The sequence below is a fragment of the Tribolium madens genome, unplaced genomic scaffold (assembly GCF_015345945.1).
Source record: "Tribolium madens isolate multiple individuals breed KSU strain unplaced genomic scaffold, Tmad_KSU_1.1 Scaffold_7;HRSCAF=85;Tcas5.2_LG10, whole genome shotgun sequence".
In the NCBI taxonomy this organism is placed as follows: domain Eukaryota; kingdom Metazoa; phylum Arthropoda; class Insecta; order Coleoptera; family Tenebrionidae; genus Tribolium; species Tribolium madens.
The window spans coordinates 8027282-8042530 of NW_025401050.1; the positions used below are offsets into that span (position 1 = coordinate 8027282).

Here is a 15249-nt window from a genome sequence, read left to right on the forward strand (position 1 = left end):
GCACAGTAGTTTTCAAAATTTTGCAAAAATAAAAGTGAGTAACTTGGCAACTCTGCAATCAAAATCTGAAAAGAAAACATAGTTTTGTGCATACAGTAAGAAGAATATGAAACAAAATTTGTAGTTTGTCATTTGAGGAAAAAATTGAAATTAAATATGCAGCTTTTTTATAGTCGAAAATAATTGTTGGTATATATAAAACAAATATACTTTTGTATTTTCAATAATAATTCTTAATTAAAATCAAAAAGTAAAATTTAATGATGCCTTCTGTTTTTTTGGTGGCAGGTAATGGAATATTCAATTTTAAGACAAAAGTTTCCTATGAACACGTAACATGTATGTATGTATGTATGTATGTATGTATGAAAAATACTACTCGTATAGGGGAGCTACACTCTGAAAGGGTTTTTAATGGGGTTCTTCCAATATTTTAGAATCCATTGTAGATAAAACTACTACATTTGATACTTGGTACACTTGATAATCTTAATACATCTATACGAATTCAAAGATCACTAAGATCAGATGTCGAAATTTGTAATAAGAAGCATCCTAAGTTGGAGGGGCATAGGGTAAAAAGAATTTAATTTTAAATTTTAATGCTCTTTATGGTCTGTAACATAAATTTTACTGAAAAAACAACGCAAGAGACCGTTTTTTGTGAGAAACTACGGAATTTAGGATTTTGTAGCTAAAACTATACCCAAAATAGTTAGGGCACTATAATACTCTTGGGATAGTCTGTATGTCATTTTTTCTTCATTAGGCCCAAATTTAAGCATTTCGTGAAATGTACAAATGCTTGAAATTTTTAATTAAAATGTTTTTATTGAAAGTGTTTCAAATGAGATCTAAGATATTTTATATGCTGTAAAATTGGGAGAAGGTTAGTAGCGAAATTTTAATATTTATGCTCATTTACTTTATGATTTATTTTTATTTTACATCGTTTTTTTAATTAAATGTTTGGTTAAACATTCTCAAATGAGTGACAGGAGATTTAAGTAAATGTTAATATTTTCTGTTTCTAGATTTTATTTCTTGTCGGTATAATTTTAGAATCAGAGTACAGTTTCACTAGAAATTAGTTGGAACTACACTATCTGCATACTCCTGTTTTTTAAATGACAAAAATTATTGCATCGGTTTGTGTTTGAACACTCGTTAACTTGGCTTTTTTCAAATAAGGGGAAAAATTTGGTTTGGGCAATTGAAAAACTCAAGTTGGATTTAATTTAATGTATTAACTATGAGTTGTGGAAGTAATTGTTTACAAAGCCGGGTATGAGGCTTCACTAGCAACACCACAAAGGCTTCCCCCCAGCCGTTTCCCCAGGAATTCTTGATGATCCAGTAATCAAAATCGTCTTCAGAACCATAACCAACAACCAATACACCATGATTCAATTCTTTTGGATCACAGTAGGGATCATAGAATAGCCCTCCCGAGTAGAGTTGGAGTGCCTCTGTGGCGTCGATACCTACAGCGATTGGACCATTGTTGGCAAGGGCATTCTTGAGGGCATTTTCATCTCCAGAGGGGAGGTCATAGTAACCCGAAAGAGTGGTGACGGATTGTGAATCGTTAAATCTGCAGTTGCCGTCCATGCCGGTGTAGGGATAGGCTTCTTCAGACATAATACCATTGTCGTGGATGTAATCGAAGGCGCTATCCATCAAACCACCGTTGCAACCAGCATTTCCGTATTCTGACGAACAATCGACCAAGTTTTGTTCACTGAGGGAGACCAAACCTCTGCCTGAGATGGCGAGTTGGCCTTCAACAGCTCCAGTCTAATGGATAAATTATCAGAATTTGAAACAAATGGTTTTGTTTTATTACTGACAGCACTAAAACTCCAGCAGGAACCACAATATGCTTGGTCTTTCTTTGACTTCGCTCACAGCAGAGTTTCTCCAGTCAATTTCAGTAGCGGCGGGTTTATCAGATTTGACGAAAGGAAGACGAAGTTTTTCGTTCTTCTTTGGCATTGTAGCAAGACCACGGTTGACATATGCTCTGAATTCTTCTTTTGTCATGTCAGCGAATTGGTTAATGGCTTTGGTGTAGGTAACTTCTCCCTTGGCGTATTTGGCATTGTGTTCTTTAATTTCGGCCAAGTTGTCTTGGAAGATAGCTTTGCGTTTGAGTTCTTCAATTGGGGAACTGTATTGCTTCTTGTGGTTCAACTGTAGAGTAACATTACTATTAGATTAAAAATCTATCAAGTGTAATGTGACTTACTTTGAATTCGATCCATTTTTGGTGGACTGGTGATTGGGGCACTGTCAAAGCAACGGTTTATAAAGCAAATAAAACTAATACCTTCATGTTTATTAGTTATGAGTTCATCTAAAGCCGGTAGTGCAATTTATAGTAAATTTTAACTGATAACTAAATTATAAATATAATTATGGGAAATTTGCACGCATTGTGTGTGTATTTTGTATCAATACTTATTTAAATTGAAGCACCACTTGACTTTACTGGAATCTAGGTTGTAATGGAATCTATGATAAGCAAGCATCGAAAGTTTTAAGTGTACTATACATGCTAAAATCTCTGTTTAGAGAAAATTGTCATTAAAATATTTGTTATCTAACAATCTTCTGATTTTGTAGCTTCTTGTTTGGTCACCTTTCTAACAAACTTGAGGTACGCACTTTGCATTAAAGATAAAATAATAAAAAAAATGATTTATTCTAAATTTTGTGTCAGTCATTTCTTTTACAATACATAATATTTTAATGATATTTACAAAGCTGGGTACGACGCGTCACTAGCAACACCACAATGGTTGTTGTAGTTTCGAACAATTCTGAAATATCCAGCTTCTCCCCAACCGCTTCCCCAGGAATTCTTAATGATCCAATAATCATAACCGCCTTCAGAACCATAACCAACAGCTAATACACCATGATTCAAGGCTTGTGGATCACAGTAGGAATCATAGAAAATACCATTGGAGTAGAATTGGAGTTCAGCAGTGGCGTCGATGGCTACAGCGACTGGACCATTGTTGGCAACAGCATTTTGGAGGTCACTTTCATCTCCAGAGGGGATGTCGTAGTAACCCTGAAGACTAGTGATGGATTGAGATGCGTCAAATCTGCAGTCTCCGTCCTCCGCGGTGTAAGGGTAGGCTTGTTCGGACATAATACCATTGTCATGGATGTAGTCGAAGGCGCTGTCCATCAAACCACCGTTACAACCAGCGTTTCCGTATTCGGTAGAACAGTCAACTAAGTTTTGTTCACTGAGAGAGACCAAACCTTTGCCAGAGATGGCGAGTTGGCCTTCAACGGCTCCAGTCTATCAGATAAATTTTCAGAAATTTATACGAATTAATTTCTTTTATTACTCACTGCACTAAAACTCCAACAGGAACCACATTGTTCTTGATCTTTGACTCCAGTAACGGCTTTGTTTCTCCAGTCAACTTCAACAGCGGCGAGTTTGTCAGATTTGACAAATGGAAGACGAAGTTTTTCGTTCATCTTTGGTCGGGTAACAAGACCACGGTTGACGTATTCCAAGAATTCTTCTTTGGTCAAGTCACCGAATTGGTTAATGGCTTTGGTGTAGTTGACTTTTCCATTAACGTATTTGGCATTATGTTCTTCAATTTTGGCCAAATTGTCTTGGAAGATAGCCATACGTTTGAGTTCTTCAGTAGGGGAGCTGTATTGTTTCTTATGGTGCAACTGTAGAATAATATTACAATTAGTTTGAAAAATCTGTCAACTCAAGAGTAACTTACTTTGAATTCGGCCCATTTTTGGTGGACCGAAAGTTGGGGCACTGCCCAAACAGTAACGACGGTTAAAAAAGCAATAACAAATGTCTTCATAGTTATTAGTTACGGGTATGTGTTAGTTTAAAGCCGATAGTGAAATTTATAGTAAAATTTAACTGATAACTTCTCCTCGTAATGAGATAAAAGATTTAATCTTTGGATTATTCACATGCTAGCTATTGACTACATTTAATTAATTGTAACTATGACAAATTGGAAATTGGACGCATTGTGTATTTTGTATCAATATGGACCTACTTAAAATTAACCATTTGACGCCACTAGAATCAGGGTTGTGCTGGGATTTCTGAATCCCAAATACTTACCAAAGTTTTTCTTGAATATCGACACATGTTTTATCAAAAGTTTTCTTCCAAATCCTTCAATTTGTTATCTTTTGTTTGTTTTTGTTAAGTAATTGTAATTACAACTAGAATTATTGTTACTAACGCATTATTATTTTTTGTTGTGTTTTTTATTAAAAATTTTTAGTCTTTTGAGTTGTTCTAGCTTTTTAACCATTGTTTTTTAAAATGTTATTGAGTAATTGAAAAAACTTGAGTTGAACTTAATATAATTTATTAATTAATAAGGAATAATTATTATTTACAAAACCGGGTAAGAGGCTTGACTTGCAACACCGCAATGGTTGAAGTAGTTACGGACAAGTTTGAAATACCCTGCTTCCCCCCAACTGCTTCCCCAGGAATTCTTAATGATCCAGTAATCATAACCGTCTTCATGACCATAACCAACAGCTAATACACCATGATTCAAGCTCGTAGAGTCGCAGGTTTCGTCTTGGAAGATACCTCCAGAGTAAAATTGGAGTCCTTCGGTGGCATCGATGGCTACAGCGATTGGACCATAATTGGCAACAGCGGTTTGGAGAGATACTTCATCTTCAGGGGGGAGATCGTAGTAAGCCGAAATACTGGTGACGGATTGAGAAGCGTCATATCTGCAGGTGCCATCCTTGGCGGTGTAGGGGTAGGCTGATTCGGACATGATTCCAAAGTCTTGGATGTATTCGAAGGCGCTGTCCATCAAACCACCGTCGCAACCAGCATTTCCGTATTTTGATGAACAGTCCATCAAGTTTTGTTCACTGAGGGAGATCAAACCTTTGCCTTCGACGGCGAGTTGGCCTTCAAGAGCTCCAGTCTAATTCATAAATCATCAGAATTTGAAACAAATGGTTTTGTTTTATTACTCACAGCACTGAAACTCCAGCAGGAACCACATTGTCCTTGGTTTTTGACTTCGGTGACAGCAGAGTCTCTCCAATCGACTTCAGCAGCGGCGGGTTTGTCAGATTTGACGAAAGGAAGACGAAGTTTTTCGTTCTTCGTGGGTTTGGTGGCAAGACCACGGTTGACATATGTCATGAATTCTTCTTTGGTCATGTCAGCGAATTGGTTGATGGCTTTGGTGTAGGTGACTTGTCCTTTAGCGTATTTGGCATTGTGTTCTTCAATTTGGGCCAAGTTGTCTTGAAAGATAGCTTTGCGTTTGAGTTCTTCAATTGGGGAGCTGTATTGTTTCTTATGGGTCAGCTGTAAAAGTAATTATTAATTTATCGCAATTGGTTTAATTTTTTTCGTTATTACCTTGAATTCAGCCCATTTTTGGTGCACAGCTGTTTGAGGTACTCCCAAAGCAGCAACGACAGTCAAGGCGAGAACGATGAATGTTTTCATGGTTGTTTCTTTCTGCTGGTTAACCCGGCTTATGTTGTTGTGTTGAACCGACTAAGCAATTTATACTAAAATTTGTAATTGTAATTTGTGATAAAGTTATATCTTTCATAGTCATCTCCAAAAGTGGGCATTGTTGTCTTTTGATTTTTTGATAAAGATAAACAGAATGACCTTCAAAATTGCTCACATCTTCTAGTCAAGAAAATAAGTAGTCTTTCTGGGGTGAGAAAACAACATTTTATGCTTTTAGCCGCATTTAAACGTTCTAGCTGTTTTTGAATTTTTATTTTTATGGGACTGTTATTAAAACATCATTATTGGATCTTGGCATTTGGAACACCTGTTCATTTGAAATCAGTAGTAAGTACTCAGAATTAAGCACTTCACTTTATTTTTTAATTAATCATTCAGTTAAGTAGATATTATTTGTTGATTTATAAAGTAAAATATTTATTGACGTCAGATTTTACATTTTTTGATTATATTCTACAGTTATTTTAATATTTGAGAAAAATGACTCTTTTATGACTAATTGACACAAGTAAAAGTTTTTCCTTTCAGACATGGGGTAAAAACACAGTTTTTTTCCCTAAGCGTTTTTCACTTTTATTTAACATTTACCAGTGTCGTCTCTTCCTTGTCTCTTTCGCTGCTTCAGCATTTTCTGGCGAGGTACAGTGTAGATTATTAGCATTCGACATTTTGCACTATAAACTACACTAGTTATTCACTAGTTAAATCAATCAACACTTACGAAAATCTCAACACAAATTTTGAAACTGACACGTGACGTTTGTTATGATTTTATTGCAAAGTGTCCTGATTATTGAGGTGATTTACTTGATTATTGGTGTGTTGCTCTTTTCTCTCCATCTGAACCGTTTGCAGATTAAATAGTATACCTATGTTATTTGGAGTAAAAGTGAGTTTATGTGGCTCAGCTGAATCATTTGCCTCACTCCGTGCAGCTCCGCCACATAAACAATTACTTTTACTCCTAATAACATAATACAAGGTGATTCACGAGGAATAATGAGCCTGACCAAATTCTCGATGCAACCACCATTACTTTTCGCAAGTTTTTTGCGGCAACTGTAATGTTGGTTGCATCGAGAATTTGGTCAGGCTCATTATTCCTCGTGTATCATCCTGTATACTATTTTTATTTTTCAGGGTTATTTATTAATTGATTTTTTTTCAAAATTTGGCAAAATACTTAAACATATCGTAGTGTGCTTGTCACATAAAAAGCACTTTACAGTAAAATAAGTTTTTTTTGAAAGTTTTCAAGGCAAACTTGATTTTTCAAAACTAAAATTATGTAGTAGGCACTCGAAACATCATTATGTTTTAATTTTGTAAAAAATTAATTGAATTATTAAATTATTTTACGAGTATAGAAAACTTCAGTTGAACTTAATATAATTTATTAATTAATAAGGAATAATTAATATTTACAAAGCCGGGTAAGAGGATTGACTTGCAACACCGCAATGGTTGTTGTAGTTACGAACAAGTCTGAAATATCCAGCTTCTCCCCAACTGCTTCCCCAGGAGTTCTTGATGATCCAGTAGTCAGAACCACTTTCAGAGCCATAACCCACAGCTAATACACCATGATTCAAGGCTTGAGGGTCGCAGGATCGGTCGCTGAAGACACCGCCAGAGTAAAATTGGAGTTCTTGAGTGGCATCGATGGCTACAGAGACTGGACCATTGTTGGCAACAGCGCTTTGGAGAGCACTTTCATCTCCATACGGGATGTCATAGTAACCTCGAAGACTGGTGACGGATTTTGAAGCGTCAAATCTGCAGGAGCCATCCATGGCAGTGTAAGGGTAAGCTTTTTCGGACATGATACCATAGTCGTGGATGTAGTCGAAGCCACTGTCCATCAAACCACCGTTGCAACCAGCATTTCCGTATTGTGACGAACAATCGACCAAGTTTTGTTCACTGAGGGAGGTCAAACCTCTGCCTGAGATGGCGAGTTGGCCTTCAACAGCTCCAGTCTAATGGATAAATTATCAGAACTTGAAACAAATGGTTTTGTTTTATTACTCACAGTACTGAAACTCCAGCAGGAACCACATTGTCCTTGGTTTTTGACTTCGGTGACAGCAGAGTTTCTCCAGTCGACTTCAGCAGCGGCGGGTTTGTCAGATTTGACGAAAGGAAGACGAAGTTTTTCGTTCTTCTTGGGTTTGGTGGCAAGACCACGGTTGACATATGTCATGAATTCTTCTTTGGTCATGTCAGCGAATTGATTGATGGCTTTGGTGTAGGTGACTTCTCCCTTGGCGTATTTGGCATTGTGTTCCTCAATTTGGGCCAAGTTGTCCTGGAAGATAGCTTTGCGTTTGAGTTCTTCAATTGGTGAGCTGTATTGTTTCTTGTGGGTCAGCTATAAAATGTAATTATTAAAATTTGTTGTACTGGTTTAATTTTTTTCGGTTTTACCTTGAATTCAGCCCATTTTTGGTGCACAGCTGTTTGAGGTACTGCCAAAGCAGCAACGACAGTCAAGGCAAATACGATGAATGTTTTCATGGTTGTTTCTTTCTGCTGGATAACCCGGCTTATGTTGGTGTAGAACCGACTAAGCAATTTATACTAAAATTTGTGATAATGATTCGTGATTGTAATTTGTGATAAAGGCAGATCTTTCATGGTCATCTCTACAAGTGTGCATTGTTGTCTTTTGATTTTTTGATAAAAATATACAGTACGATCCTAAAAATTATTTAGTCAGGAAAATGAGTAGTTTTTCTGAGGTGAGAGAAAAACATTTTATGCTTTTAGTCGCATTTAAACGTTTTAACTGTTAAATTTTTGAATTTTTATTTTTATGAGAGTGTTATTAATACATCATAATTGGATTTTGGAATTTGGAACACCTGTATATGCGAAATCAATAAGTGCACTTCACTTTATTTTTTAATAATCATTGAGTTAAGTAGGTATTATTTGTTGATTTATAAGACAAAATATTTATTGACGTCACATTTTACATATTTTGAATGAATTGTGTATAGTTTTAATTTATTTTTATAGTCCAGATTATATTCTCCAATTATTCTAATGTTTTTTCCTTTTTATTTTAATGTTTGTGCACAAAATAAATTTACTTGAAATTAACTGGCTATCACAAAATTGAGAAATTAATAGTCTTAAGGCTAGACGTTGGTCCATTTAAAATTGTCTTTCATTTTTTAAAGTTATTTATTGACAGATTTTTTTTCAAAATTGGCAATATACTTAAAAATATTTTCTTTTTATCATAGTGTGCTTGCCACATAAAAGGCACTTTACAGTAAAATAAGTTTAATTGAAAATTTTCAAGGTATACCTGATTTTTCAAAATTAAAATTATGTTAGAAATTAGTCTTTAACCAAGCAGCACTAAACCCCATAAAATAAAATTTAAATCGAGATTTTTTGACTTTTAGTTGAGTTGTTTCACTTATCCCGAGACACTGTAGCTCCTCATTCTCGTAGTGGGCACTCGAAACATCATTATTTTATTCTGTAAAAATGACTATTTAATAACTTGCCATTTGTTTTTTTCTTATAAGTCTCTTGTAATTGTTACAGATTTTGTGGTTGTTTAATTCTTAATTTTAATTCTGCCAACTTAATGTTAATTATGTTTTAACGTTATACAAATGTCTTAAAAACAACTAAATGATTATTTATTCTTACATCTGTTTAATATCTAGTAGTATTGTACTCGTAGTAAAAGGGATTTTTTAAAATTATATAACTGTCCTATTTTCCTTTTTTCGTAAACCTTATTGGTTGGACCTGAAGTAAAGTTCTTGTGATAAAATCAGTTTTACTATAACGTTTTAAAGGAAGCAGTACTTGATTTTAAGTTGATATTGTATTATCTTTTTTATTCGAAGGAAACAACTTCATTATCTTTGATCTTTGATAGTAGATATTATTTTTTTAGTTGGAAAATTTTTATTTTAATTAACAAAATTAACCGTATTCAAGTCTTTTATTTATTATTGTTTTTTTATATGCTCAAAAAATAGTAATTGTTATTTTTTATTAATTTTTTTATTAATCTTTCTAGCTTTTGAAAAACTTTTACAATTGTATTAAGTGCCGTATCCAATCTTTAATTTTGTGAGGGGGTGTTTGCGGGTTAACCTAGAGACTGTGAATATGTAGTAAAAATGTATAATTGTAGTTTTTTTTTGGCTTAATTATTTTATTTACAGAAAAAAAAACAAACACCAAATACTTTACCAAAATCTTTTTTTTTTCTTTATGATATAAGAACTTTTTCCGCTAAAGCAGATCGCCAAAATTTATAAAGAAGTCACATCTTATCAAAATTTATAAGTACTTGTAGGTCCAAATTTCTTTACTTTGAACAAATAAGAATGTTAACAAAATGGGTTACATTTTTTTGATCTGTTATTTTGTTTGAAGTGGGTTTTTTCAGTTTTCAGTACTTTTTGGACGTAATATTATAATAATTATCGAATTACAGTATTTACAGATTTCTTTTTAAGTATAGCGTCACCTTTTAATAAAATGAAGCTTCGATAACTAAATAAACAATAAGAAACGCTAATCGATATTGTTTATATTTTTTGAAAAATTAGTAATTAATTTTGAATAATATGCTTATAATAACTAATTAAAATGAATTAGAAGAATAAATTTTTGTATGCTTTTATTATTTACAAAATATAAAAGCCATTTTCACCTCATTCGACACCCCAGGAATTTTTAACGATCCAATAGTCATATTGCAATTCTTTTCCGTAACCAACAATAATAACTCCGTGATTCAAATCGGTCAAATTAATATTATACTCTTTTTCATATTAATGTGCATCAAGTAGGTTGTAGCAGTCTAAATGAATCTTTAACTTAAAGGCTGATTTACACAAAAAGTGTCATTAATATGTCATTTAGAACAAATTTAAGCATATTAATAATGACAAAAATCTTTATGTTTGCTACCTTATGTTAATTACATTGTTAATTTTAATTAATTTTTGCTACCTCTAGGGCACACATTTATTTGAAAAAATAATTGTTGGGGAAATTTGAGGTTAGGATTGTTTGGTTTTTTGCATGATTGCCACCTTAAAACGATCCCTTTCAACTACTACTTCGATGCACATTAATACGAAAACGAGTATACACGTGTCGTCAAAAAAGATTCCTCCGTAGTAAAATTGCAATTCGGCTGTTGCATGAATCGCTGCAGCAACAGGACCAGTTGCAACAGCATTTGCAAATCCCATTTCGCTCATCGAATCGACATCTCGATATCCTGCAATTTTTGTAACTATCTGAGAAGAATCGAATCTACAAATTCCGAGTTTCTCCTCATAGGGATAATCACTCTCTGACACGATCCCGTTTTCCTGAATGTAATCAAAAGCGCTGTCTATTAAACCACCATCACAACCGTTAGGTTTTGATTACTGAGAGGTGTTAATTGTCCAGTTTTGATCGCTAAATGACTTTCAACAGCTCCTGACTAAAACTTTATTTTATTAATTGGGAAATGAATTTGTTATACGATACTTACTGCACTGAAACTCCAAGACGATCCTCTTTTTCCTTCATTTTTTACATCACTTACTACGTTTTTGGTCCTCCAGTCAACTTCCTCTTCGTTGGTTGTAGTGTTTACATGGTTCTTGCGAAATTGTGTGTTTTTTCAATTTATTACGATTTATGTATGCTAGGAATTTATCCGTCACCAAATTTGTTCATTGCTTTGGAATAAAGCACTTCACCATTTGCATATTTAATATTGTGTGCCTCAATTTGGGTTAAATTTTTCATGAAGATGATAAAACGGTGGACTTCTTCGTGCACAGAAGAATAATTTTTCTTGTGTCACCTGATGGTTTATTATACTATACTTTCAGATTAGTTTAAGATATTTTATTTTTGGGTAAAAGTAAAATTGTACTCTTATTTAAATTGTTTTTGTGATAAATTGATGTTGCAATTTTTAAATGAAAGTTAATAGGTATAACCTATGAATACGCAAAAATACAAGGTGATTCACGGGGAATAATGAGCCTGACCAAATTCTCAATGCAACCACCATTACTTTTCGCAAGTTATTTTGCGACAACTGTAATGTTGGTTGCATTGAGAATTTGGTCAGGCTCATTATTCCTCGTGAATGACCGACCCTGTATATCATTAAATGATAATTATTTGTATAACGAAGCACTAAAGTTACATTTTTTAACACGTTTCAAATGACATATGAATGCGGACCATTTTGTTTCAGAAAAAAATCTATTTTGTGTTCAGACTAATATTAATGTGTTTTAAAAATAGTAGCTTTGTATATGTTTACCGAATTACTCAGAATATAATCTCATTTACAAAATACTGCTTCCGAATTCAAAATGTTAGAGGAATACAATTTTGCAAATATGTATAATAGTTTTAACTTTTCTCTGTAATAGTCTTTTTTGCCTTAAATTATATGTATGAAAAAAACTAATTGAAGAACAATAAAGTATTATAAAAATGTAATTCTTTTGTAAGAAATTTTTGTTTTTTTTAAACCACACAAAATTCATTAATTTCTTTATGAAATTTGTTGAGAAAGACTATGATTTTAGGATTACAACTATCACAATTTTGGTTCACATTTTTTTAATGATTTTAAAACACAAATTTGCCTAACTTACGAAGAAAACAAAAGTTTGTTCTCAAAATGTGATCAAATGTTTTATAGCCTTTTGTCTTTTACCAATTAGTTTTTTTTTCTAAAATTAAATGGTTAAAGTGTTTTGCTTTGTTCACCCTGTAGCGTTTTTAAAAATCTATTAAAAAAGTTTATTATTTTTTTAAACAAGAGCACAATTTGCTTTCATTTTACTTACCTTAAAATCGAGCCATTTTTCGTGGATAACACTTTGGGGAATCGCTAAAGTGGTGGTGACGATTAAAACAAAAACTAATAGAATTTGCATCTTCGCGTTGTAAGGTGTTACCTGGCAATGACAGGCATTTTTGGATTGTTTTGACACGTTTTGACTTATCTTAAGTATCGATTTATCAATTTATTTTATTTTTACTTGTAGGTAACATAGATACAAAAGATGTAGCGCCACGATTTATTTCAATTGTAATAATATTTTAAAGCACAGGATATGAGGGATGTGAGGTGATTCCACAGTTATTATCAGTGTTTCTAGCCAATTTGATATAACCTTCTTCACCCCAATTTACTCCCCAGGAGTTCTTAATTAACCAATAGTCGGCGCCATCTAGGGTTCCGTACCCAACAACCAGGACCACATGATTTGGTACTGATGTACAATCTTGACTTTTAAGAATTCCTCCAGTATAAAACGCCCAAGAAGTAGCATCAACTTCCACAGAGATGGGACCAATAGTAGCAACAGCTTCTTTAAGGGCTTCTTCATCTCCAGAGATGAAAACATAGTCAGATATTTCCACAGTTGATGGTACGGATCCTCGTCGACAAGTTCCATTTGTGACATCAGAAGGATAATCTTTAGCTGCCGCAATTCCATTTTCTTTCACATATTCATAGCCAGCTTCGACACTGCCTCCAGTACATCCGCCACTTACACAGTCTGCCAATTCTTGGTCACTGAGTGCGACAAGTTTCCCATTTGTTAAAAAGTTTTGGCCTTCGAGTGATCCAACCTGAAATTATTCACATCAAATTTTTCTTACAAGTTGAATAGTTTACTTACCACGCCGAATGCCCAACTTGCACATGTATTTTCATTTTTGACCGGAGTTACAGCTCCTTTTTCTCTCCAATCGATTTGTTCCGGAACGTTAGAACCAGATGGACGTCTATATTTAGTTGTGACGACTTTACGGGTGTTTAGGTTTTGCAAAAATTCTTTACTGGTCATGTCAGTGAATTGGTTTATTGACATTTTATAGGTAACTTTGTTTTCCTCGAATAGTTTGTTGTGTTTTTCAATTTTTCGTACGTTTTCTTGGAAAATCTCCATTCGTTTCATGTCTTCGTGTTTGGTGTATGTTTTTTGATACACTTTCTGGAAAATATGTTTTAAAAATGGATTCAAAACTGAATTTTTTATAGTTACTTTGAAGTTGTTCCATTTTAGCTGAATTTCCCTGTTGGAAGAGAAGGCCAAAACGGTCGTAATGAAAGCTAAAATTAGAAAATACTTCATATTTGGAGATGTGTCGTTTATTGTACAAGTACAAGATATTATGGAATCACGTTTTGAGTTATCTTGTTCGTTGAAAAACACGAATTGAGCCTTTTTATTTAAAAAGGTATATATTTTATATCACATTAACGGAAATAACATTTATCTTGTCAACCTAATTTTAGATTTCAAGTATTAGATTAGGTAAACTTGTGCAACAAATACGTAGAAATTTTGAATATCCGGTTGGCGACATCTTGAAAAAATTAATGTCTAACTAACAGCTTGCTCTTAGACGAATTAATCACCCGCTTCATTGATAAAATAAAGACAGAAAATGACATACAATTTGGAATTTTGGAATTTGAAATGAATCTTTGTCCCAAGTTATGAAAACGTGATTTAATTCACGTATTTGATTTTAGGGATAATTGAAAACGATCCATAATTTGAAATTTAGTATGTCGTATTGCAAACTTTGTATTTGCTTTATGACAATTTGGTTATTTGTGAATAATTATTGATTTTTTTTGGTTTTTGTGATTTTCTCATAATAAAATTTTAACTATTTCATTTAAATATAAGTAATTACAAAATAAAGTACATACAAATAGGCATATAAAAAATAAATAAAGCTTTTTTTTCAATTGTAAAATAAATTTAATTTAAATAAAATTAATTATTAAAATAAATTTCCCCACAACAACAAAAAATTGGTTCCTTCTATTTTGCTTTTCAACAACTCGTTTAGGTTCCCTAAATTGTGTAGTATGTTATTCAATAAGCATAGTGCACTATGTGCGGAATGAATATTATGCTTTATCTACGAATATGAATTATTTTCGATTTTTGGTATTGACAAAGTTAACTCTCTAATTTAATTAATGAAAATGTCAAATTGAGTTCAAACAGAAGATCATATAGGGAAGGATTGTTAAAATAACTAAGTATTTTTAAATGGAAGATTTCAAATTGCCGTTTTTTTAAAAAAATAGAAATTTTTTTAAAAAGTTATAGAAAAAATTACAATAATTGCTCGTTTTCTGAGAAAACAGTAATAATTTGAACAAATGTGGCAAGGGTATTTTCCCTCCCATCATTCAATCAGTTAATGAAAACGCAAAAATTTCACTTCCAGAATACAGTTATTAATGATTCTGTTTATACTGCGATAAACAAAAACTTTCCAGAAGTTGATGAAAAATGAGTTGGAATTTGCTATGTCCAGAAAGAAGTGTTTCGTGGAGGTACATTCAGCAGAAACTCCTGCCGTCTACTACTTGCTAAAACTGATGTTTTACGTTCAATTTGTCCTATAACTCTTTGAAATGTGTTCAGTGTTAAAGTAGGTACTTTTGAATGAATTGGAAGTCGTGTTTTAATAACAATTTATTGCTGACAAAGTTTGGAAACGTTATTCAACAATTTATTCAATTAGATATAACTCCAAAAATTTATGCTGTATTTTATCATATTGAACAATTTTGCAGATATGAGGGTAGTGAATTAGGAAATTCAGCGAACAAGCTTCAGAAGCTAAATATGTGACTCTTTCAAAAAAATGTCGGTTTGTTTGGTAGAGTTGCA

General features: G+C 33.1%; 5 protein-coding genes and 1 pseudogene across 5 annotated transcripts in view; 1 reads left to right on the forward strand and 5 right to left on the reverse strand.

Annotated features, from left to right (window-relative positions):
• Positions 1–15249, forward strand: part of LOC123009819 — a 36003-nt gene that overhangs the window by 2442 nt on the left and 18312 nt on the right. The window lies entirely within an intron of this gene.
• On the reverse strand, positions 1234–2335 carry LOC123010127 (annotated as a pseudogene).
• Positions 2759–3941, reverse strand: LOC123009816 (procathepsin L-like). Its single transcript, XM_044406335.1, has 3 exons — positions 3765–3941; positions 3370–3708; positions 2759–3316 (listed from the first exon to the last, which is right to left on the reverse strand). Exons 1-3 carry the CDS (start codon positions 3852–3854, stop codon positions 2759–2761), a joined length of 987 nt encoding a protein of 328 aa, XP_044262270.1. The 5' UTR covers positions 3855–3941.
• Positions 4363–5565, reverse strand: LOC123009812 (procathepsin L-like). The gene is made up of 3 exons (XM_044406333.1): positions 5411–5565; positions 5018–5356; positions 4363–4964 (listed from the first exon to the last, which is right to left on the reverse strand). Exons 1-3 carry the CDS (start codon positions 5498–5500, stop codon positions 4407–4409), a joined length of 987 nt encoding a protein of 328 aa, XP_044262268.1. The 5' UTR covers positions 5501–5565; the 3' UTR covers positions 4363–4406.
• LOC123009811 (procathepsin L-like) lies at positions 6911–8087 on the reverse strand. The gene is made up of 3 exons (XM_044406332.1): positions 7961–8087; positions 7566–7904; positions 6911–7512 (listed from the first exon to the last, which is right to left on the reverse strand). The coding sequence occupies exons 1-3, from the start codon at positions 8048–8050 to the stop codon at positions 6955–6957; spliced, it is 987 nt and encodes a 328-aa protein (XP_044262267.1). The 5' UTR covers positions 8051–8087; the 3' UTR covers positions 6911–6954.
• Positions 12558–13735, reverse strand: LOC123009817 (procathepsin L-like). Its single transcript, XM_044406336.1, has 3 exons — positions 13594–13735; positions 13228–13542; positions 12558–13177 (listed from the first exon to the last, which is right to left on the reverse strand). Exons 1-3 carry the CDS (start codon positions 13681–13683, stop codon positions 12641–12643), a joined length of 942 nt encoding a protein of 313 aa, XP_044262271.1. The 5' UTR covers positions 13684–13735; the 3' UTR covers positions 12558–12640.

Bases quoted from the DNA above. Each gene is read 5' to 3' on its own strand.
- LOC123009817 (XM_044406336.1), bottom strand. From the start codon at position 13,683: ATGAAGTATTTTCTAATTTTAGCTTTCATTACGACCGTTTTGGCCTTC. The intron at 13,543-13,593 runs GTAACTATAAAA...CATATTTTCCAG, and splicing joins TAAAATGGAACAACTTCAAA to AAAGTGTATCAAAAAACATA. The intron at 13,178-13,227 runs GTAAGTAAACTA...GAATAATTTCAG, and splicing joins CAAGTTGGGCATTCGGCGTG to GTTGGATCACTCGAAGGCCA.
- LOC123009811 (XM_044406332.1), bottom strand. From the start codon at position 8,050: ATGAAAACATTCATCGTATTTGCCTTGACTGTCGTTGCTGCTTTGGCA. The intron at 7,905-7,960 runs GTAAAACCGAAA...TACATTTTATAG, and splicing joins AAAAATGGGCTGAATTCAAG to CTGACCCACAAGAAACAATA. The intron at 7,513-7,565 runs GTGAGTAATAAA...TTTATCCATTAG, and splicing joins CCTGCTGGAGTTTCAGTACT to ACTGGAGCTGTTGAAGGCCA.
- LOC123009816 (XM_044406335.1), bottom strand. From the start codon at position 3,854: ATGAAGACATTTGTTATTGCTTTTTTAACCGTCGTTACTGTTTGGGCA. The intron at 3,709-3,764 runs GTAAGTTACTCT...ATTATTCTACAG, and splicing joins AAAAATGGGCCGAATTCAAA to TTGCACCATAAGAAACAATA. The intron at 3,317-3,369 runs GTGAGTAATAAA...TTTATCTGATAG, and splicing joins CCTGTTGGAGTTTTAGTGCA to ACTGGAGCCGTTGAAGGCCA.
- LOC123009812 (XM_044406333.1), bottom strand. From the start codon at position 5,500: ATGAAAACATTCATCGTTCTCGCCTTGACTGTCGTTGCTGCTTTGGGA. The intron at 5,357-5,410 runs GTAATAACGAAA...TTACTTTTACAG, and splicing joins AAAAATGGGCTGAATTCAAG to CTGACCCATAAGAAACAATA. The intron at 4,965-5,017 runs GTGAGTAATAAA...TTTATGAATTAG, and splicing joins CCTGCTGGAGTTTCAGTGCT to ACTGGAGCTCTTGAAGGCCA.